The sequence below is a fragment of the Alosa sapidissima genome, chromosome 8 (genome assembly GCF_018492685.1).
Source record: "Alosa sapidissima isolate fAloSap1 chromosome 8, fAloSap1.pri, whole genome shotgun sequence".
Taxonomy (NCBI): domain Eukaryota; kingdom Metazoa; phylum Chordata; class Actinopteri; order Clupeiformes; family Clupeidae; genus Alosa; species Alosa sapidissima.
In genome coordinates, this window is record NC_055964.1 from 23,727,236 (window position 1) to 23,749,238 (window position 22,003).

At 42.8% G+C, this 22,003-nt stretch overlaps 2 protein-coding genes across 2 annotated transcripts in view; both read right to left on the reverse strand.

Annotated features, from left to right (window-relative positions):
* mfsd3 (major facilitator superfamily domain containing 3) overlaps window positions 1-6,478 on the reverse strand; it is a 37,408-nt gene extending 30,930 nt beyond the window's left edge. Inside the window, exons 1-2 of the mRNA XM_042101736.1 lie at window positions 6,351-6,478; window positions 5,040-5,817 (exon numbers count right to left, since the gene is read on the reverse strand). Coding sequence (XP_041957670.1) covers window positions 5,040-5,727 — 688 coding nt within the window. The 5' untranslated portion in view covers window positions 5,728-5,817; window positions 6,351-6,478. The remainder of the gene's footprint in view (window positions 1-5,039; window positions 5,818-6,350) is intronic.
* Window positions 6,479-10,607: 4,129 nt separating this feature from the next.
* anxa1a (annexin A1a) lies at window positions 10,608-17,578 on the reverse strand. Its single transcript, XM_042101721.1, has 13 exons — window positions 17,415-17,578; window positions 16,683-16,756; window positions 16,211-16,295; window positions 15,600-15,694; window positions 15,250-15,363; window positions 13,944-14,034; window positions 12,424-12,503; window positions 12,234-12,290; window positions 11,992-12,085; window positions 11,355-11,450; window positions 11,134-11,192; window positions 10,900-11,022; window positions 10,608-10,800 (listed from the first exon to the last, which is right to left on the reverse strand). The coding sequence occupies exons 2-13, from the start codon at window positions 16,740-16,742 to the stop codon at window positions 10,744-10,746; spliced, it is 1,011 nt and encodes a 336-aa protein (XP_041957655.1). The 5' UTR covers window positions 16,743-16,756; window positions 17,415-17,578; the 3' UTR covers window positions 10,608-10,743.
* Window positions 17,579-22,003: the final 4,425 nt, after the last annotated feature.

Genomic DNA, 22,003 nt, shown 5'->3' on the forward strand with positions numbered 1-22,003 from the left:
AAAGTTTCTGGTTTTTGTTTTCGTTCCATGAACCGGTTCAAAGCCTTGATTCTAGCATACCGGTATAGAGTACAGTGACACTCAAACCTATACATTCACCGCTAGACATTCGTGCATCGTTGACAGCTTAGTTATGGCCTAGATCGTATGGTATTTCATGAGGTTGGACCAACTATTCAAAACAATCATGAAGCTTGTGCGTTAAAACCATTTATGCATCACATACAGACTTTATAGGAAAGGACTAGATATAAATTGGGTAATTTAAACTAATGTGTGTGATTGGCCACTCCTGAGTGATACAGTGAGGCATGGGGCAGCAGCTTGGCATGACATGCCCTCTGTGGAAATCTGTGACTCTGTCTGTGTTTCTGTCCCCATGTGCTGAAAAGCACTCAGTCTGTGTGCCTCTTTGCCCTCATGCTCTCTTGCATATCTGCCCCCTACCCCTACATTCTCTCTCTCTCTCTCTCTCTCTCCCCTCTCCCCTCTCTCTCTCCCCTCTCCCCTCTCTCTCTCCCCTCTCTCTCTCTCCCCTCTCTCTCTCCCCTCTCTCTCTCTCTCTCATACATACAGTAGAGCACCATGTGGTGACTGTTCATTAATTCATCTGCCCTCAGCCTCCCCGCAGTCCTCTTCTCTTTCCCTCTGGAAAATATTTGCCTCTTGCCCGCGTGCGCGCCCCCTCTCTCCTCTCCTCCGTCCTCGCCCCCACCCACAGCCCCCCCGGCGCTCCCCCCTCGGCTCGCTGAGCCCTGCTGTGCATGCTGGGGGGTGGGGCACAGAGGGATGGAGTCGGGGCCAGGGATGGGGTTTTGGGGCGGTTGGGGGGGGAGGTGGGGCATAGAGTGGGCCTTACTCCCATCATCCTCCCCCTCTCCTCCTTTTCTCTCTGCTCTTCTCCTCGCCTACACTCTTGTTAACCCTCCTCTTCCTCCCCCTCCTCTCCCTCTCTCTCTCTCTCTCTCTCTCCCTCTCGTTTGTTCACTCACTTGTTCGTTCGTTCGTTCGTCCGCTTGTCTGCCTCCACCTGGTCACTTCCCAGGGAAGCTGGCCGCCTGGCTGCCCAGTATCCATGCAACCCCCCACCTCTCTCTGTCTCTCTCTCTCTCTCACACACACACACACAGAGCTTTCTCTAGAGTCCAACCCTGAGACCAAAGCTCCCCCTCCACAGCCTGGGCCTGGCTGACGGCTTCCCAGCCACACAGGCCCCTAGCGAGGGGGAACCCACCGCCTGGCTCTGCCATCGCGCCCCTCCGCACGCCACAACACGCCTCACCCTCACCCCTGTTACCACCACCCTCTCATCCCAAAGCCGGGCTGGGGGTTCTAGCCGCGGCCTGACCTCTGACAGTGCAGGGGTCACACAAACACTCACACACACACACACACACACAGAGCCCTCTCATTGGTTGGACCATGCCAGCCATCTAGACTGACAGCAGTTTGGGATTGATGTATTTATTAAGCTGTGGGGATTGTAGAGAAATCAGTGTGGGAGGGATCTTCTCTATAATGTTGATGAAGCATACATGTATGTGCACGCACACATGCACGCATGCACGCACGCACACACACACAGTATACACAAAACTCTGCTAACTTAAGGGAACTGTTCTTAAACTGTGCTGAATCAAATAAGTCAAGATCAAGTCCAGATTTCCTGACAAAACCTGTCAGAATAGATACTATTTATCTATGCTTATATATTCTAATAGCTAATACATCTATACTCCTTATGTTTTTTTCTATTCTATAAATGCTCTACCAAAGTCTAAAAATAACGACTTTTTAAATAGTTACCTCAGTGAATGTGATGTTATCTTTGGCTCTAATATTTGATTCTATATAAACATATTATGCAACTAGCCTCACTCTCCAGCTGGGTCAACAAACATGGAAGCAAAACCTCCAATCTACTGTGACAACAATGATCACTCTAATGACAAATCCACAGGGGTGAAGAGGTTGTAGCATTGACTAAGGAGAAGACGGGGAGCTCGCAGCCGAAGGTGATGATGACTAGGATGATGATGGTCGGAGACACCCTAAGACAGATTATAGGGGCCCTGCCACTCTTAATGTGCTGTCTGGTGTCGTCTGCCTCTCTTCATCCGATTACTGCACCAACCCTGACTCTCTCTCTTTCTCTCTCACCCCCCCCCCCCCCAGACAAAACACACAAACATAAACACACAAACATAAACACACACACATACACACAACGTATTAACACTTTCTGTAAACTCAGCACAATCTACACGCATGGAGGTAAATTCACAAACAAACACTCAGCAGCTAACAATGAGCACCATGATGCACATACACACACACACACATGTACACTGTGCACACGTACAAAATGGGAGATTTTTTTCCCATTTCAGTTAGAGGATGGAAACAGCACAGACACAAAGAGAGACTAATCCTTACATAATCTCCTTCTGCTGCCAAACACACACTATTCTGCTCATATTCACTCGCTGATTCAATATGGCCTGGCCTAAGTCTATGGGCCGCAGTGAGCTTCTGACAGAGGCGTCATCGTCAAAACAAACACGAACAGGTTTCAGTCACACACCCAAGCACACAAATATCCTGTGATCAATCATCTGATCAGCAGTCATGCGAGAATCTTTTGATCTCATAACGAGTCGACTTTCACCGTGGATCTAGGGAATGGCTACAGAGCCACCTAGTGGTGATAGATAAGACAACTGTACCAAGTGGTCTGACACTGGTGGTCTGATAGAAAGAGCTGTTTCACAGAGGCACAATTTAAGATACTTTCATTCAGATGAGTCAATATTTTTCAGCCATAAACTTGAAATGGCTTATCAGATGACAGAACTGAGTTGTTTGCATATTATTAAGAAATTAGACAAAATCAACAGTGGTTTGCTTCACAGCCTACATTCTATATTCTATAATGCAGTGCTGGAAAGCCTGATTACATATGGAATGGCAGCTTGGTACAGCTCTCTCACTGTCCAGAGCAGATCTAAATTAGAGAAATTAGTCAAAACCTCTATGAAAGTGATAAATAAACACCACTATCCACCCCTTCAATTCATATTCGAAAAAGTAGTAAAACGGACACACAGTATTCTAGATGACCCTTCCCATATCCTCTACTCGTAATATGAATTACTACAATCAGGGAGACGTTTCAGAGCCAGTGGATTTCAAAGCAACTGCTACAAGCTCTCCTTTATCCCGACCGCAATAAAACTGCTAAATGATTTAAATTTCATTCAACAAAAAAAAACAAAACTGAGGTAGTCTCCTGCTAATTATCATTATCTATTAGCTCTGTGCCTGCACAGCTGGCTGTGCAAGCTCTTATATATAGTTTGTTAGGTGTAACCATGGGTAATTGTCTAAAGGCTATTGTTGTTACTTACTGGGGGAATGTATTGTGAACCTCTTGTGCTGCTATCATACTTCTTGTGCAATAACTTTTTACAAGTGATGGTTTTACTGTTGATAATTTATTCAGACTTTGTGATGCATTTTAAAATGGTACTTTATTTTTGAGTATAGGGGGACCTGTGCAATATCAATAACTGAGGAGAAAGAGGGACTGTGCAATATAACGGAAAAATGGGCATTTACTATATTTACTGGTGTAAGAGGGCAAAACAATTCCCACAAATCCTACTGATTCCTATGTTTTCTGTACTTACTCTATCTCATTCCTGCTGTCTGTATATCAGTTGGTCTGTCTTTTAAGTGTGTTGTATGTTAAGCAGCTGTATGTAGCACTGTATGCCCAAGACAAATTTCCCTTCTGGGACAATGAAGTTAATCTAATCTACATGTGTCTCTCAGGCATCATTCAAAATGTAAGCAACCCTGAATCTTCACAAAAAGCACATATTTTTGAAATTACAACCATGCACTACAACTGAATTCTATTTGTTGCTTTAGCGCTTTGTTTTTAAACTATGTTCCACAACATAATGCACATAATATTGTTATAGCTTGGCCTATATTTGTAAACATTGTAAAACAAATACTGTACTGCTTTAGTGCCAGAGACTCAAGATTGTTGAACCAAACTTTCATTCACGCCAACTCTTAACAAATTTGCAAGACAACAAACATTTTCAATTGGAGCCACAAAAATTGATTATTTGCCAAAAAATTATATCCATCTATTTTGCTAATTGATCAATCTTTTGCATACTATTTTAGGGCAAAAAGTACAAATTCAATGATTTGAGCTTCTTACATTTGAATATGTTATTCCACTGTTGAGCATGTTATGATTGGGGCAGGGCAGGGCAGTTGAACAGAACAGCACTGTCTCCAGCACTGTTAAATGAAAAACTTTCAGGTGCACATCTCCCTGAGGTGTACATATCCTCTGGTGACCGTGTCCAGCACACAGACAATCCTTGCACAATGGCAGGTTAAAGGTAAAGTCTAAACCATTTGAGCTCAGCAGCCAATTACACTACATCATTTCCTCCCATGCTCCTGAAGCAACATGCTGACTGTCTCGGATAGTGTGCGGCTCAGTTCAGGCCACTGCTTGTTTGTTATCTATTTATAATAGTTCATTTTATTTGTTACATAGCATCTTTCAAAGCACCCAAGGTCGCTTTATAGATACAGAACTGTGCACAGACACTACTAGAGGACCTTGAGGATGAATTTGCTTAATTTGACAAAAAGTGAATTAGAATAGGATTAGAATAGCAGACCGCACCTTTAATTAATAGTACATAAATAGGCCTCTGTTTTGGATCACAATATATTTGGAAAACTAATCTATGTTACATAGGCTACACATAGTACATCTCATAGTAGACTAGACTTCCTGTTCTAAATGTCCCAAATTTCCCTCGGGATCAATAAAATATCTGTCTGTTTGCCTGCTTGTCCATCTTACTGTCTGATCTATCTATAGTCTTACAGACGAGTTAGGCATACTCACTTCTTTGTTTTGCTTTACTCTGACCTCCGTACCAACTATGCTTATGAATTAAATAAGGAGTAAACCTGACATCTGTGGTGATTATGACATTTACCTAGCTTGTAGGTGAGGACATAGAGAACAGTCCACGGTGTCCCTGGCACAGACATCAGCTTCCTCCACACTTTCCAGGGCCGCAGGGCGTCTTTGGAGGCCCTCCTGCCCTCCCCGGCGGGCTTGGACAGCTCCCCGTCCAGGATGGGCGCCCCCCACACGAACAGCGCCACTCCTCCATAAACGCAGGCCAGCAGTGTGAACATCCAGCCCCAGCCGGCCACATCGATCACGGCGAGCAGCCCGCCGCCAGCAAACACAGAGCCGGCCTTGTAGCCCACCACCTGCACAGTGTTGCCCAGACCCAGCTCACCCTGTCCCCTCAGCAGCCGGACGGCGGCCCCGTCTGCAGCAATGTCCTGCACGGATGCCAGCACGTTCATGGCCAGCAGGGCCCCTGCCACACCCAGGAACTGCACGTCCGGGGACAAAGACGCACTGGCCAGGCACGTCATCGCCAAGCCTGTAACCGTTCCGACCAGCCATCGGCGTTTGGTGCCTGCTCTGTCCACCAGCGGTGCCCAGAGGACCTTTAGGACCCAGGGGAAGAAGAGGGCTTTGGTCAGGCTGATGCGAGTGAGCGAGTGACCAGCCCCACGCAGGTAGACCGGCAGCAGGGATGACTGCAGACCATATGGAATGCCCTGGACGAAGTAGAGGAGGCCCAGAAATACCAGCTTGTCATTCATGATGCCACGATAGGAACTGGACACTCTTCAGCTCATCTTGTACCAGCTAGTCTACTGAAGGGGTACCACTACTGAGTTCTTCAGTCGAACCTTTTACAAAAAGGAAAAAAAAAACAGAACTGTTTAGGTTGAACTCAAGTCTGATAAAGAATCATGCAATAGCAGCTGCAGCTCACTCTGCGAAATATAATTGTAGGCTACTACATCACAGGCTGTCATTAGACAACTGTCACAGTCAGTAAAGCAGCCTTACCTCTTCATATTTGCAAAGATACAATCGACATAGCCTACTGATGGGGGAAATTCTGTAATTTACTTAGCAGCTATGCTGTACCATGCAAACATGCATTCTCTCGTGGCATTTTGATCAATATATCGTTGACAAATGGAATCATTTAGCCGACGGATGGTTTCTGCTGTCTACTGAGTGAGTAACATTACGTTACAGGCAGGCACACATGCAGCCTAGCCTAGGCTATGTTTTCAAACCAGAGGTGTTTTCATGCAGTAAGTAACTTAGGCTACATCGTGAAAGCTATCTGAAGAGTTAAGTTGACAGTCTCCGTGATGGGAATATCACATAACATGCAGCTAAGACAAAACACAAATAAATATATTCACACCATGTTTTGTACATCAGCCACGACAACACTCCTCGTTGTACACAGTCCAGAACCGCACTTGATGTCCAACCTTGGCACTTCTTCCGCGCTTCCATATGACGTCACATAAGAAACAAGCCAATGATATACTGTGGAAAAAGAGGCTGTTCATATCAATGACTTTATACCAGTGGTCCCCAAACTACGGCCCGCCCGCCACCTCATTTTGGGTGGCCCCCCAAAATGTCCGTGGTATAAAGCATCTGGCCCGCACGGGAGTACGACATCGTCAAACTATAACCTCCGTAATTTCCCCCATTCATTCTCTATGGCGAGTCTTAACTGTACACATGTAATACTATTTTTGTCCACTAGTGGTTGTTTTGGCGCTGTTTCGCGTTTGCCATCGAAAACGGAATGAAATGTAGGCCTACATGTACCTGCAAACAATGTAAGAGGCCTATGCTGACTGCATCAGTGCTCAAAGTATTCTAAAAGTGTATCAATTAATTGTTAATAACTAATTAACTTCTATTCAAGTCTTATTTCTGGGACTTTCTGGGATAATTATTTCTATTTTTTATTCACTCTTTCAAATGTTCATTCAAATTCACAATTCACAAAGTTCTCATCAGGTGAGTGAAAGTGGTCATTTCAGATGTTTTTGCCAGCACTTCATAAACCTCTCATAGTTTGAGAATGTTAAATTATTTGTAGGATATTGCTTGTTCACAACTTGAGCTGTCTAGGCACAGAGTTCAGAGTTCACACATTTTGAATAAAATATACTTTTGGGACTCCCTGGTAATACTTTTGGGAATGCTTACGTCTTTTTATTAGTATTGTTTCATTTGAGCTACATTTTACACTGATATGGCATGATGGCAATATAAACACAACTAACAATGGTATTAAATTGCAGTAGCCTATGATTAAATGTAATGGAATACTCAACTAAGGTAAACTGTTGTTGTTCACAGTTCTAAGCTATTTATGGTTACTGATATAATCCGAGTCTCTGGCCCTTTCTTAGAGCCTGCATAGTGAGCTGGCCTTCAGAAGAAAAAGTTTGGGGACCACTGCTTTATACAGTCCTTGGTTCATAACAGTTTCTATACGGCTCTGGTTTCTATCTACAGAACACGGTGACATAGCCTATTTTATGTGTTGGCATTATGATGGCATTAGAGACAGGTCGTCGGATTATGCCAGCCTTTGTAGATTGACCACGTTGCCAACAGGGTGGGACACAGTGTTGCCATTTATTTATAGGCCTACAGCAGGATTTTCGGTTTTACTGCTAAAAGGGTAGCCTGGCGAGCCAGACCCACATTAAAATGTAGGGTCTGGGCACTCACCGTTTGCGGTGCTCAGTCCGAGGGGAGGGATAATCAGTTGTATTTCAAATTCCCTCTGCATGCAATAGGACGCAATAGGATATTTGTTTTCAAGTAGCAGGGAATTCAAGCCAAACCGCTGCAACTCTGCCATCAATCATTATGTTAAGCCCACCAAACGACTCTATACACGATTTCAATGCCTGATTAAGTTTCGATTTCTGGAGCTCACAAGCCAATGGAGAGTTGCTACACTAGCCCTGGCAGTGCCGCTAGGGGCGCATCTAGATTTCTAGGCTACTAAAAGGGAATAGTGAATCTGAATCATACTTTTGAATAGGCTGATTGAGAAAGCACTTCTGCAATATGGGCCTACCACTCATGTCTTAGGCTAAATTTACTTATGTAGGCCTATTTTGAGGTTTCTTTTTTAACCGAAAGGAATGAAGCAATGAAGAATTTGAAGCAATGAAGCAAACTAATTTTAATTTGGTCATTTCAAGCACACAGAAATCATCAGTATTGTTTGAGGGAAAGCCGCCTCATGAAAGTTACAATTTCCTGATATTTACTGAAAGGCATTTGACATTTGTCAAATTCCTGTTTGGAGTGTTTGAACTGCTGTAGCCTATGTATGTTGTTGCCACAATGATTCAGAAACCTCTATTAGTATACTGTAAGTGAGCCAATGCCTGAAGTAGTCATGCAGTGCTCTTCATTAATAATATGGTTGTGCACATTCAAAGCACTCTGACTCATATGGCCAAAAAGCCCTCTCTGGCTAGATTCCCCCCCCCCCCCCTTCCTAAACACATTCCTCCCATCCCATCGCTCAGTACATAAAATGGAAATGTTATCTCATTTAACAAAATATTAGACTATGCCATTTGATTTCCTCCGAGGTCCTTCATTTAGGTATTTCTCTGAGATAAAAAATAGCCTATTAAAGCCTTCATTAAATCCATTACACTTTTCATTGAATTCATCTCAAATCATCCAGAAGTACCTCTCGTACATTGTCATGGATCAAGGACCTTACCTTTAAAGCTTGAAAATGATTATACATTTTGAGAAGTCTACATTTAAGTTGTGGCTGGTGCTCACTATGATTCTATAACAACCAGTCTGCTTGAATCTCTTAGTGCCTTTGACCAAATTTCTTCAGACTGGCTTCTGAACTTCAGTGGAAGTTAAGACATGCCTTAGCCTAGCCTTCATCTATTCACAGAGGAATTTAGCCTGAGGGGGAGTGCTGGAGAGAATGCATGGCATTAACCTGTATGTTCACCTAGAGCTGGGAGGAGGCCTTTCCTGGAAAGTGTTTTCTAGGAATCTGTTTCAAGTCAAGTCAGCCTGGCTGGCCTGAATGCAAGAAAATAAGAGAAGAATAATTATGGCTATGTACTCAGTGAAACTTTGACTGCAACAGAATAAAAAAATGGCCAAATGGTCCTCTGGCATGTTTTGTTTTGTTTTCTCTAACCAAATGGCTACCTTGCAAAGAGCAAGAAGGGCCTTCCTAAATGTGCCACCTGTGTTGGACTTGATGTCATCCTCCAGTTCCTTTTTGTATTCTATGGCAACAAAACAAAGATAGTTGGTTGTGTTAAAGTATTTGTAGAGACGGGTGCGCACATCCAAAATATGTTGTAACAGGTCAGAGAGAGGAGATGGTCTGCACACTGTATGGGCTCCAAGAGATACTTTATTTATTTCTAAAAGGCAACGTTTCAATCTCAACAGATCTTCATCAGGCAAATAAGAACTGGATTTGTTACAAGACCAATGTAGCGGTTTGTAACCGAAATCTGATTGTACATTTTGAGAAGTCTACATTTAAGTTGTGGCTGGTGCTCACTATGATCCACCTATAACAACCAGTCTGCTTGAATCTCTTAGTGCCTTTGACCACATGGCATTAACCTGTATGTTCACCTAGAGCTGGGAGGAGGCCTTTCCTGGAAAGTGTTTTCTAGGAATCTGTTTCAAGTCAAGTCAGGTCAAGTTTTTTTATATAGCGCATTTCATACACAGAGGCCATTCAATGTGCATAGAAGGGCAATAGTCAAACAATAGTTTTAAAAATAAAGACATAAAACACACAAGGTAACATTTGCCGCTATAAAGTGAAAAACAGTTTTGAAGAAATTGGTAGGCAGAGTGTCTAAGCCACATGTGGAAGAGCTGCGATTCTGTACCATTTTGAGGATCAAGAGTTTCGTAGTCCATCAAGCTGAACTGACATGAAGTTAAGTTTCCCTCCCTTTGTACATGTAGCTGTTTGAAGTTCCGGATGTTAGTAATTGAGAAGATATGTTGAGTCTGATTCAAACTCAGTGCATATATTACTTGAGAGAAGTTCAGGTGCTAATTGTGAGGGGGATTTGTTAACTTCTCAATGGTAGAAAATAGTACACAAGTGTTATTTGTAATTATACTGATGATGTTAGAGAAGAAACACTGTCTTGCTTTGCATATTTCAGAGTTATATGTGCAGAGCATCTCATTATGGATTTCATGGTGGTCTGAAGTTTGCATTTGCGCCATTTAGATAGATAGATAGATACTTTATTGATCCCCAAGGGGAAATTCAAGGAAATTTCTTTCTGTTTACTGTGGTTTTGACTGATCAGCTGTTAAACTCAAAAATGTAAATACTTCATGAGCTTGCCAGCAGGTTAGACATTGTGATTGATCGATTGATTTTGAAATCATAGCCCCTGTCCATTCTGTGGTCTAGCTAACATGCCTCTTTGGTACTTTGGAACCAACACAACAATCATGGCTGTGTGCAATCTGCACAGCTGGCACTGATTAAAGTTATTTGATTTATTTTGGAATATATCTGGACAAAATACTGTGCATATCTTGCTTTACATTGCTCTTATATTTTCACTGAGTTACACACATGACACACACACACAGACACTAACACAGCTGGTATAAGAATATCCAGAGTCTCCACTGGAGGATTTTATTTTAATATGGCAACTTAAAGCTTCCAATTTTCAGAGATGTTTTGGTGTGTAACACTATGCAATTTTTCATTTTCATGAGCTTCTTCAATATGGGCATGCTTAGTTGTCCCCACAAATGGCCAGAAGGATCTTCTCATAGTCTCCTTTGGTGTCATCCTAGAGTCAGAAGAAAGCATTTCCTCAGTATTGCAAAATCATTCTTGAACTGTTAGTCCTAGCAGATGTTTAATTTATGCATGTTGCATAATGGCTTACCAAAATGTCCTGATACAGGGTCTTGCCATATTTCTTCTTGTACTCCTCCTTGATCTTTACCAGATCGATCTCAGAGCGGCTCACCAGGACTCTGGTCAGGATATTAGTCCTGGTTCCTTTGCCCTTCAAAACCAATACAGGACAAGACATCAGGAACAATGTCAATGAACATTACTGCTTTTGTGACAGCACTGGTTTTACAAAAAGAAAGAACATTTAGAAATTTGATATTACCTTCATAGATTCATAGAGTTTTTCAGCAAAATAGGCAGGTTTGCTTCCAGCACATTTCACTGAAATTCAAGAATGAACATATAATTATATACATCTTATTATACATATAATATCAAAGATAAGAATGAGTAACATCTGTCAAGATGATTTGTGTACTTTGTGTACATGTGGCAATGGTGTAGCACTCTGGTGCAGCATTTCTGACACAGCCTGTCTCTTACCTACAGCAGTCAGACAGTTCTCTATATCCCCCTTCAACTCCAAGTCAATGGCCTTGGAGACATCCACTTTGCTGTACTTGGAGTACATCTGGAACACTGTAAACACCAGCAGACAACATGTGATGTACAGAACAGCATGTTTTGTGTATTTTCAGTTATAGACCCTTTCAAGAGAGTTCCATTCTCAGCATCATAGTTGGCCCCACAAGGCTTCCGTTTTAACATTCCATATGTTATCTTAATGCAGAGGAAGTAGATTGGGGCCCAAATAGAACGTTCAAGCATTGTTTTTGTTTACCTTGTTGAAAGGGTCAATATGTTTGTTGAGTATGCCATTCACAGCAAAAACAAACAAACAAATATGCTAAAGCTGGGGAGTATGCCAAGTACGTGGTTTAGGGACAAACCTGGCTAAGTTAACTCAGAGTAAGTGGTAAACCTCCTACAACAAGAGCCCTATATGGCATTGTTTTGTTAGGAAAATGAAGCCATACAGCTCATCTATTAGGAGGTTTACCCCTTACTATGAGTACACCTACCCAGTTTTGTCACTAAACCAAGTACTTGGAATACCCCCCTGGAAAGCTACTGAGCAGACTAGAAACTAGAAAAAAAAGAAACAAAGTCTAAATCATACTTTTTCGGAGCTGAGGAGCACTTCTACTGGTGAGGATGTCGATGAACACGGAGCAGTCCGTGCCCTTCCTCTGCTCTCCAGCCTCATAGATCGCCTAAGAAGAGGAGTGACAGTTAGAGCCAGGAACACACATTCTCTTGGACATGGTGTCTACTACGCAAAACTAAATTAGCACTTGAGGCCAGCTCAATGTGTGGCTCCAATGTGCCATAAATGTGAGAGAATCAAGGAACGGTAAATACTCTGGCGTCGCTGTCAGCTCGGTCATCGTTCACAATGTTGTCCTCAGCCTTGCTGGCCTGAATGCAAGAAAATAAGAGAAGGGTAATTATGGCTATATACACAGCGAAACTTTGACTGCAACAGAATAACAAAAATGGTCAAATGGTGCTCTGGCATGTTTTGTTTTGTTTTCTCTAACCAAATGTCTACCTTGCAAAGAGCAAGAAGGGCCTTCCTGAATTCACCACCTGTGTCGGACTTGATGTCATCCTCCAGTTCCTTTTTGTATTCTATGGCAACAAAACAAAGATAGTTGGTTGTGTTACAAGTATGTGTAGAGACGGGTGCGCACATCCAAAATATGTTGTAACAGGTGCCAGACAAAGCGTGTCAGAGAGAGGAGATGATCTGCACACTGTATGGGCTCCAAGAGATACTTTATTTATTTCTAAAAGGCAATGTTTCAATCTCAACAGATCTTCATCAGGCAAATAAGAACTGGTTGTGTTACAAGACCAATGTAGCGGTTTGTAACCGAAATCTGATGGACTGTCTCATGGGCGCCGTCATGCCAGTATTGCTACGGCAATACTAACTTTCATTGTAGTATTGCCTGGCAATACTAGTTTTCATACATGCCATTACCTAAGATTACACTCAGTAAACATCACAATCACGCATGTTGATGTAGCCTAGTTTATTGTAAAAACATTAACTTTCTTCCACAGTGTTTTCCTCTTGTTTTGTAGCGGTTGCCACTGCTTCATTAGTAGTGCCCACTGCTTCATCAGGCTATACCGTTCCGCTGGCTGCACATTATCGCAGTTTAACAGTAATCAGCAATACAAAGCTAGCTCGCTACTCCCTCCCCCTCTCTCCTGTGCAATTGAAACTCTCCTGAACACGCATCTCGTCGGTTATTGGTTGGAACACTTCATTTTTGAGTGGTTGGCAACACTTGTTGATAGCAAATGTTTCTGTGTACAGATCTCAGAGCCTACAATAGGCTGCCGAAAGAGGCACGTTTTTTTTGACGGCCTGCTTATGGGGCAGGCAGCTAGCGGATCGTTAGGAAAGATTAGATGATATGATAATTTATGTTTGGGCATTTTTTGGGCCTGCAATAGCTGATACAACCTTTAATGTGAATCGCGGATAGGCCTAACCAAACAAAGTAAAGGAGATAATTTGCACCCCCGTTCACCAAATAAAGGACTGGCCTGCCACCACTGCTAAAAAAATATCTAGTAGAGAAAACACGGGTTTATGGGTTTATGTGAGATTCTGAATCACTGTTTAGATCCAGATATCTGATTATAAAGAGGGTGTGCCCAGAGCAGACCTTAAATTGTCAGTAGTCAAATGTGCATTGTTTGGCATTGTTTTACACGTGTCAGTTCATAGTCATGTGGTGGGAACATACAGTATGCACCCAATTGTAAGAGCAGCTAAAATGTTTCTTCACCTGGTTAAACAGCAATGATTTACCTTATGACTGAGTAGACCTACCTTAAGATTGTAGTTTTACTGTGTAATAGAGGCAATCACAAAGAAAATAGGTAGGCTCCCTGCATGACCCATTCCAAATTATTTTCTCCGATACAATAAATACAACACATTGGGCTTGGCCAGAAATTTGGCAATACTACTTTCACACAAGTGATGGCACCCCTAGGCTGTCTGATTTGAGCCAACAAAATGAAGAATAAGAAAGGAAAAAAATGGCACACCTTCTTTGTAAGCCAATTTGAGGTCTCTGATTTCTCTATTGGTCCTGGAGGCTAGGATCTCAATCAGTGTGTCTTCATCTGTACCTAGTCCCTGAATAGAGATGGAGAGAAAATGGAACATCAAACAGGGAGCGTTTTAAAGGTAGTGTTCATGAGTCTGGTGAAAGGTTGTTGTTATTTTCTGCTCCTGAAGCATCACGTCAGCTGAAATTGTTTATGGCTCAGTTGGAGCTATTATATTTGAATCCCATTGACAAATCCAGGACTGTGTATGTACACCAGACCACACTCAGCAGAGCTAGAGAATCATGAGGAGCCATTTGCAAATTTGACTAAAATGTGTTGGATTCGAATCAGGGATGGCAGCACAGTGTTCCTTTAGCACTGATGGATACCCGCCCACTCAACAACAGAGTGGCAACAGACAGGCTGGAGTGGTTCCAAGGAGTGGTTGTGAAATGAGCCAAGCCGAGCGTGCAGGAGGAATCTCTGATGGTTCCCCAAACCTCATGCAACAAAGGAACTCAATATGTGAAGCAAACACTCCTATCCAAACAAACAATGAATTGTACAATAAATGCAAACACAAAATGCACCTGACATGCCTCCTGCCCTTTTGGGGAATTTGAGGAATCCCTTGCATCCTCCTCTAAGCATTCATTTAGTTATTTGTCTCATTAGCCATGAAGTCAGTTCACCTATAATGGCACCAACAAGGCCTCCTAGACCGAGAGTTGTAGTGACGGCCTCTGCTGAGACAGACATTTTGCGGTCACATTTTTATGCGGTGGACTTCTCTTACAATGTCATCGACCTTGGAGCCCTTGACTACAGTAGGTTTAACATTTCAGCACTTTCATGGAGTGTGGGAATGCTAATCTTAACACAAACACAAATGTACAATTTTCATAAATATAAACACTTATTAACACTCATCTGTCCCATGTACTGTATACCTCACACGCCTACCCAATATGTAAAGTCCATCTTGTCAAAGAACTACAGTTGAAAATTAGCCAGCTGGCTAACACTGGCACATAGACAAAGTGATTAAAATGTGTCCTTATAAGCAAATAAATGAACGTTTCTTGGTATTTTATGCCCCCAACGTTGTCTTCAGGGCAGCGCTGCCTGGAAGGCACTAGGATTAGGCATGGGTTAAGGTTAGGGTTAGGGTTGGGGTTAGGTTTAGGATTAGGTGCCTTTAAGTCAGCGGTGGCAGTGTTGCCTGGAAGACGACGTTGGGGGCATAAAACACCATCGAGCTCAATGAAATGAAAAAAAAAAAAAAAAAATGAACTCTGACCTTCATGGCAAGTTTGAGCAGTTGGGCGTCGTACTGGGCGGGGGTCCTGAGTAAAGCCAGCACCGCATCCTCCAGCTCCCCGTTCAGGGCTGACTTGAGAGCTCCCTCCAGGGGCTAAACACACAGAGCACACAGCCACAGAGACAACAGTGGGGTCACAAGGGAGGCTGGCTGCGGATGATCACATGAGTGGTGTACGTGGTGCGTGCATGCCACATCTATAAATAAAGCATGCTTGTGGGTATACAAATGAGTGTGTTTGTAATGTGTTTATGCATCTGTACATAAACATTCAAGTGTGTGGGCAGTTTGTGTTTTTGTGTGTGTGTGTGTGTAAGAGCGAGTGTTACCTTGCCAGCGGCCTTCATGTAAGCAGCTTTGATCTGCTGGCGCTGGGCATTGCTCCGCTTCACCAGCACATCGATGATGGTGGTCTCATCCACACCTGTAGGGCACAGTCCATGATATGGATACAGTACATCCTCAGCTGAGACAAGCCTATGCAGACTCACCCAGGCTCAAAGCTCAGGCATCAGCAAGCGATGCACTAAGGTAAGGTAACTTTATTTATACCCAAGGGTAGATTTGGTTTGCAGTAGAAGAGTGAGTCGGCTGCTTCCACACACACAGACAACACTTAGTACAACAGTGACACGACAGTAAGGTGTGTGAGTTTACATTGGACGTGGGTGCGAAGAGGAGGGAATTTAGTGTACACACACACACACACACACACACACACACACACACACACACACACACACGCCAGGGCCTGCACAGGTACTGTATGTGTACAACTAGTAAGGGGTCAATCATTGCTACACTGTCAAAGAGCTTTTTACGATCACACCACTCTAGGAATGTATGGTCATAACAGATTAGGCCCGTTTCAGGAATATTGTTTACATGGGCAGATGTATCAGTTGACAGTAAAGTTGTTTTGTCTTGCATTGTCTCTGACCTTTGACTTTGATGGCTTTGTCTAAAACACCAGCATCGCCTTCTGCACTGAATTGTGGGTAAGGAGTCACTGTCCCCTTGTATTTCTGTTGGCAACAGCAAATGTGAAGTCAACGATATTGCACAGGCGACAGAAAAGCATAAATTAAAAAAGAAAACAAAAAGAAATCCTCTTCTGACAAAATGGTTCAGCAAAGGTTACAAAAACACAGCAACGGTGAAGGGTTTGCATGGTGTTTGTTGGGAGGGGAGAGCAGTGGAGAGAACATTCCTCCTCCTCTGAGTCACGCTGCCAAAAAAGTGATTTCCTCTCTTTCTCTGTGAGTCTCTCTCTTCCTCGCTCACCCTTACTCCACCACTCCTCCCACATCTCTCTCATCAAATGAACGCAGACTGCTAGTAACTTTTTCCACTGAAGAAGAAAAAAACTAAAAATGTTCTGCTCTGATTTAGCCAAAGTTGTGCAAACTTACCAAGTCCTCTGGTACGCCCAGATAGACCGTCTGCTCAAGGAATTGCTGGATAAATGACATGGTGAAGGATGTGTCTGTACAGGCACAATCAAGAGAAGAGTTTATCACTGTAGGTCTTAAACTAGGCACGAGTAGTCACAGCACTAATGAAAGACAGATTTGGCCACTGTGCCACTGCTAGCCCAAAAATGCCAGTCCCTGATACCTTTACAAATGGTTCACTGATCTGAGCAGTCTATGCGGTTTACTGCATCACTTCTCTACGGTTAAGGTTTAGGAGATATGTACACTGTTGTCAACCACTATTTATTTAATCAGCTATGTAGCCTATTCATGAAATAAGTTTTTTTTAAATCACAGTTCTGCACATGCCAAGACATTCTGACTCACAAATGAACAGACAAATTGGCAGTAAGAAAGAAAAAAAGTGCCACGCCCAAATTCCAAAGGCATTTATGGTGGACACCTTTCCAACAAAATCACGACGGTGTACATAAAATGAGTTTTACGTCGTGAGATGAAATTCTAGCCTGTCTCTGTAAACTATAAACCACAACATACTCTTTCCTTCCGGATTGGTCTATGCTATGACAACACTTTGTCCAGAGGTACAGAACAACAGACACTGAAGTTTAATTTGTAGGCCTACACCTTTGCATTCCAATTCACGTTTGTAAACAATTTGATGACCGCACATTACCAGGTGTATTAGTAGAGGAAATCACGGCTTACCTACTCACTGCACAGACCTTTTCCTTTCTGAGACTGACAACGGGGCGTAGGGAGGAGTGAAAGCCGTGTATTTATACCAATGAAACCCCACCTAGCAACGCCGCGGACGACATGTTCCGCCTTGGCTGGAAGTTTATAGTGGGTTTGGAGGAGGAGGGTGAAGTTTCCACACTGACGCACGGTGAGAGCGCGCATTGCAACCAAGCGGTTGATATAGCTTGACACAACTGAAATACTGGTAGTGCATGTTGATGTTGCAAGAAAGCTTTGGAGACGTTTCATGTAGAATTTTGCAACTTGTGCTTCTCAAACCACCTGTTTTCATTTTTTCCGGCAATCAGTCAGTGAGTGAACATCATCGGTCCGTGTATCATTCGTTCATTTGATATTCAATTGAGAATCAAAATCCGAAACTGATTTTGATATTTATTTGTTCCGATTTCTGTGACCTGGAAGTCTATCCAAGTCATTTTCTTGGTCTAGACCTGTCAGTGCTCAGTGTTGACAATTTAGTGACTTTGTTGCTAGATCTAGCGACAAATTTTGGCCATATTACACCAAAGACAGTAGCTATGACAGGGAAATAGGGACACACATCGTTCAACAAGCACACTGATCAAAGTAAAGAGGGGCTACAACTTCATTCAAACAGAGATTCAAATTCAAATCGAGCCACAGGCGGGCCTAGGCCCGTCTACTTGTCAGTCTTGCCAGTCCAATTACTTTCACCATCTAAAAAAGACGCCCAAGTCAACACTGCTCTGAGAGCTCAAGAATCAGTCAAATCGAGAACAGGCGGCAGCTCCGTTTAATTGTCAGGTGTATTCAACTTTTTATGTTGCATGCCTACCTAAGGAAAGACTTTGCAGTAGGATTGTCCAAGCTGTTTCTTCAGTTTGTGTTTTAAGTTATGCAAGCACTGTTGCTGGGTTCATGCCAAGTTTAAAATGTTTAGCCGACTGCGTAATTTGCCATTTTTGTTCAATTAAGTTCTACATTTCATGTCATGAATGTAACATGCCTATGATAAGGCTTTGCAGTTATACAATATGCAGAGGTGGAAAGTAACGAAATACATTTACTCACGTTACTGTATTGAGTAGTTTTTCTGTGTATTTTGTATTTTTTAAGTAGTTTATAAAATCGGTATTTGAAATTTTACTTGATTACATTTTGAGTGAAGTATTGTACTTCGCTACATCAAAAATCCCATCCGTTACTTGAGTAAAAAAAAGTTAAGACTAACGAAAGCGGAAAGGGAGAGAAAAAAATCGCGCCCTAAACCACTAGCCTAGTGATAATGATCAGCATGTAGCCTACAACAGGACATGAATCAAGCTGGCGCCATGCAGTCTTTCTGAAAGTGATGGAGACTGGATCACGAAATGCATCAGATTAGCCTTACCTATGAAAGTGTTTTTTCGCTATTCCAATCGGTTGTCTCAGTTCGTTTTAGCACTAATGATTGCGGAGATATTTAAGCAAACACCATGGGATTTCGTGTTTTTACGTTTGTGCTCACCTTTCTTTGGAAAGAAGTTTATTAGCAGTTGTTTCCCCTCATTTTGATGTCTCTCTTTTTCCTGTTTTGGCCTTTGTTTTTAGTAACCTGACTTGGCTTTCTTAGAGAAAGACATTGCACCAGCAGCAAAACAATTAGCGGTCCACTAGCGATGCTCAACTAAATAAACAAAAGAGACTACTTTATGAATAGTGCAGGCGGACTAAACCATTTAGCTCTTTAGCAAGGGAGAGTGACCTTACACAGTTTTCACTATGTTTTGTATACAAAATCCAGTAAGTCAAACTTTAAATTTCGTCTGACATTCATTTTGACATTTAATTTGGAAATTAAAATATTCAGGTAAAATAAATATATGGTGGAAATAAGTATTGAACGCTTATTTTTTTTTCTTTCAGTAATTAGCCTGAACTTCCAGTGAGTCTATTCGAAATTTTCACCACACATTATATTAACACACATATAAAAAAATCCAAACATAAGAGTTTTGTGTATTAAAGTGGAATGACACAGGAAAAAAGTATTGAACGTGCCTACTGAAATTTCTTCAATACTTTGTGGAAAAGCCTTTGTAAAGACAGCTTCAAGACATTTCCTGTATGACAAAACGTATTGTTCTAAACAGATTCCAGGGGTCCCTCTTGTGAATCCTGATCTTTAGTTACTTCCAGAACTATTTAATTGAATTGGCTGCCTTCAAGTCTTTCTGGAGCTTTCTCCGAGTGGTCCTTGGCTCTTGGAATTGACTATCCTTCTGACTCCCTGGTCAGAAATATTACGAGGAGATCCTGTGCATGGCTGGTTGATGATGCAGTGATGTTTCTTCCACTTGCAGATAATGGCTCCCATGCTGCTTACTGAAAGATTCTGATGTTTTGAAATGCATCTGTAACCAGTTTCATTGATATGTTTTGCATCAATAAGGTTGCAAAGGTCATGGGAGAGCTTTTTGCTTTTATCCATCATGAAATGTTTCTTGTGTGACACCTTGGTAATGAAAAACCTTTTTATAGCCCATCAATATGTAGGCTACTAACCAAGCTTATATTAATTTGCACAGATAGAAAGGATAACTACTCTCTATACAGATTCCAGCTCGTTCCTTCCCTTTCCTTGCCTTAGTGCTTTTTCTTAGCGTGTTCAATACTTTTCCCCTGTGTTATTCCACTTCATTACATGACTCTACTTATGGAGTTGTTTGGATTTTTTATGTGTGGATTACCTGAGTTATTACTAATGCCTGGTGAAAATGTTGTGCCCCCTGTATTCCACTTTTCACGGGTCCTCTCCATTGGGGCCCTATACTTCCCACTTTCCCCCCCAGTACGACGCCCTTTAATCTGCTGAACCTTCTGCTCGTTTCCAAATATTAAAAAAACTCTGCAACTCAATATTGGCCTGCCTGCCTCAGCTGCCTGTGAGGGGCTTTTCAGTTGTGCTGGATTACTTTTCACTGCAAAGCGACCCAAGGATGAGTGCAACTAACTTTGAAAATCAACTACTGCTCAAACTTAAAGGAGAACTCTGGTGATTTTTCACATAGATCTCCATTTCTCAATGTCCTTTTCAGGCAAGTATCTCCACTCGGCGGCCATATTGCAACACTTTTTGGGCACTTATCGTGCATCTATTTCAGCAGAAATGCGTGTGCGTAAGGCTTCACGACACCAATCTTGCTCCAGCAGCGAGATCACAACAGATGATTGGCACGATGTCTTCACAGCACACCACATGATTGGCTCAATGTATTTTACAACATACCACATGATTGGCTCAATGTATTCACATGTCGACGTTTTGTCGCCGAAGGGTTGTGATATGTGTAGACATATGATGTGTAGACAACTGCCATATTGGCAGTTACAAACTAACCCCATGCATTACTATGGAGGATTTTTTGAGTGCTGTATCTCCTCATTAGAAAGTCTTTAGTAAAACTGGTTGTTCTGGTCCCCCCCCCCCCCCCCCCCCAAAAAAAAAAGTAACTAAGTAACTTTTACTTAAAGTACATTTTAGATGAACTACTTTTTACTTTTCCTTGAGTACATTTTCAGATCAGTATTTTAACTTGTATTTGAGTAATATTTCATCAAGGTATTACTTGAGTACAATATTTTCATACTTTTTCCACCTCTGACAATATGGTCAATCTATTGTCCCACCAGAACTGTACGCTGCTTTCCCAACAAGCCTTGGATAACCAGCAATGTCAAGACCCTTCTTAACAGGAAAAATATGGCGTTCAGAGAGGGGGACATGGCAGAGCTGAGGCTCGTGCAAGGGGAACTCAAAGTCAAGCTGAAGGAGGCTAAGGAGGACTACAGAAGGGAGGTGGAACAGAAGTTGCAGGAAAACAACTTGAAGGAGGCATGGGACGGCATGAAGATGATCACTGGCCTGAAGAAGAGCAGCATCTCTGTGGAGGGGGACCTGGACAGGGCGAACCAGTTGAACCACTTCTACAACAGGTTTGACTGCCCTGCTCCAGCTCCAATGGCGGTGGTTTGTCCACCATCCCCCAGCCCCCACCCCCACACCCCCTCAATACCAGTGCAACACTCACCTCCATCATCACAGGCTATCGTACCCCCACCATCACTGGATATTGCACCCCTCCTCCACATGGTGATCACGAACAATGAGGTGACAACGACCTCAGTCAACAGCCATCAGACACACAGATCCCAGATGCACCCCTCCCCTCCCCTTACACCCCCCATCATCACAACAGATCAAGTGAGAGCCTAACTAAAGACACTGCGCATCAATAAAGCAGCGGGGCCTGACAGACTGTGTCCAAGGCTACTCAAGGCCTGTGCTGCTGAACTGGGGGAGCCACTGAAGCACATCTTCAATTTGAGCCTATGCCTTTGACAAGTCCCAACACTGTGGAAGACATCATGTCTCACCCCTGTCCCTAAGAAGCCACACCCTAGTGCTTAATGACTACAGACCTGTCGCTCTTACATCACATGTGATGAAAACAATGGAGCGATTGGTCTTAGGTATGCTCAGACCAGACATGGGGGACTCGAGTCACCTGACTTGACTCGAGTCAGACTCGAGT